Genomic DNA, 2,306 nt, shown 5'->3' with positions numbered 1-2,306 from the left:
CTGACCTACTTTCGCTGCCTAAAGAACAGTCATTCTCAAGCAGCTAAGTCTGGTATATATTTTGGGGAGACAACTTAAGAGAAATCCTTCTGTTCCTCACAGTGGATTAAGGTAATGGGGGTCCAGACCCAGACAGAGTCAAGTCAGATTTGGGAAGGTGAGAGTTTGCCATCTCTGGGATTCCAAGGTCGGGAAGAAACTAACCCTGGGAGTACAGCCTGTCTCCTTGGCTAGCTGCGGATGAGGGGACCCGCTCCTTCTGCTTCTGACTGGGGGGTTGCAGCCTCCCTGGGCCAGAGCGGAACATCAAACATCTGTTCTTGGATTTCCCTGGAAGGCTTCACATGCCGTCTTTCTGTCTGGGACACTGCGTGTATGGAGGTGAAATGTGTCCAGATAGAAATAAGGCATAGGATGAGACCAAGGCAAGAAGAACTCTACTTTGATGTGCACAGGGATTTTAAAAATTCATGGAATCGTGGAAGTAACAGATGATAGAACTTTCCCACAAACGTTTGGGAGTCATTGCATGACCTCGTCTGGGTTTTCTTTTATCACTAACATTTCATCTGGAAGAAAGTCGGGCTCAAGGAGAGCCTATGGTTCTACCTACGATTCCAGATACCTTCTTTTAATATGGCGTATGACACCATCATTATTCTATTTTATTACCAATCTTCCTCAAAGTTTTACTCTGATTTTGTGAATTTTTTAAGTTTCAGAAAATATATGAAGCATATGGGGACAAATATGTGTTTCAGGATAGTTTTTGAAGGGGCCTATTCACATATTTTCAATTGGATGTCCATTAAAAATTATTATTCCAAAGCTTGTGCCTGCCAAGAAGTGGTGGGTAAAAAAATCTCAGTCATATTATTTCTTGTGGGGAAACGACTGTAAGGTTCTTCATTGATATATCATTGCCACGTGTCAACTCTTTGCATCTACACATTTTTCTTAGCTCGGTGCGGAACTGAGCGCTCAGGCCATCAGCCACCTGGAGGAAGTGAGTGATGAAGGCATCGCTGCCCTGGCAACAGCCAAGTGTGCCGCCGTTCTGCTGCCCACCACAGCCTACATGCTGAGGTATGGTCATCTCTGACATTCCTACACAGGAGCCTCCAGTTCCAGCAGTAAAGAGAACACGTAGGAAATGCCTAGACACGCTCTCACTGCCCGGCGCACCTGGGAAACGTGCAGCTGAAGAAAGATCCACTCCCCTGCTTGCCCTCAGGAAGGGATCCTGGAAAGTATGGATCCTTTGGCAAAGTGTGGTGAAGGAGCCAGATGGTGCCATCCGAAAGGATAGCATCTGGGGGCTGAAAGGCTTGTCTTCAAACAAGCAGCCATCTGAGTGAGGTGTCCGCTAAGTCCACACAGAAGAAGCCCACCAGCCCGTGTGAGCCAAGGCTTGGAAATCATAAAACCCAAACCCGAAGGACAGAATGGTGTCAGAGGTTAAATTGCAAACCCTGGCCTGCAGAAGGCTACGATGGCAGTGGAGGCCCCAAATCCATTTGCATGCTCCCACATGGACAGAGCCTCCGGGAACGCCATTTGACCATAGCCCAGGGATGTGGCCAGTCTTTAGCCCAGGGATATGGACAGTCTTTAGCCCAGGGATGTGGACAGTCTTTAGCCCAGGGATGTGGCCAGTCTTTAGCCCAGGGATGTGGACAGTCTTTAGCCCAGGGATGTGGACAGTCTTTAGCCCAGGGATGTGGCCAGTCTTGCTGGCCGACAGAGAGCCCTGGAAAGCCGATTATGGCAGCTATATTAGGTCAAATGGTAACGTCTTCTCATTTGAGCTCCTTGTTGACCCATTTAAAAATCATTTCTGCTTTCTCTTTGATTGGGACTTTTCTGTTTTGTCTCATCATTATTGTTGGGATTGTTTGTTTTGTTTGCTTGCTTCCTGTTTGTGTTTTGTATGATTTTCTGTCGATGAAATCCAGGAGAGGGAGATCTACGGAGCCGGCAACTGGATTACTAATTGCCCTGGGGCATGGCAGGGGAGGCTGCTGGGACATGGGGAGCTCACAGCAATAAGTGTGAGAAGAAGGTGTTCTGAGATTGATCGTGGTCCTGATCGCACACTTCTTCTTATTGTGCTTGGACAGTTACATTGGATGGTTTGTGAAATATATGTGAACAAAACTTTTTTTTAAACAAAAGAAAACTTAGCTCATGGGCAGGGGATGTCAACTCTGGAATGGTCTTATAAATGAATTCATGACCTCAGGAAAGCACCCATAGGTGGTGTGAAAGTTGTTACCACCGAAGATATGGTGGTCTGCTTCTGTGAT

At 46.9% G+C, this 2,306-nt stretch overlaps 1 protein-coding gene across 1 annotated transcript in view; it reads left to right on the top strand.

Annotated features, from left to right (window-relative positions):
- Window positions 1-2,306, top strand: part of AMDHD1 (amidohydrolase domain containing 1) — a 19,642-nt gene that overhangs the window by 11,578 nt on the left and 5,758 nt on the right. The window contains exon 6 of the mRNA XM_045291365.1: window positions 962-1,091. Within this exon, the coding sequence (XP_045147300.1) occupies window positions 962-1,091 (130 nt within the window). The remainder of the gene's footprint in view (window positions 1-961; window positions 1,092-2,306) is intronic.

This window comes from Echinops telfairi, unplaced genomic scaffold (genome assembly GCF_000313985.2).
Source record: "Echinops telfairi isolate 266 unplaced genomic scaffold, ASM31398v2 ScPeMD7_2;HRSCAF=8, whole genome shotgun sequence".
Lineage (NCBI taxonomy): Eukaryota > Metazoa > Chordata > Mammalia > Afrosoricida > Tenrecidae > Echinops > Echinops telfairi.
This window is presented reverse-complemented; position numbering and strand designations above follow the sequence as displayed.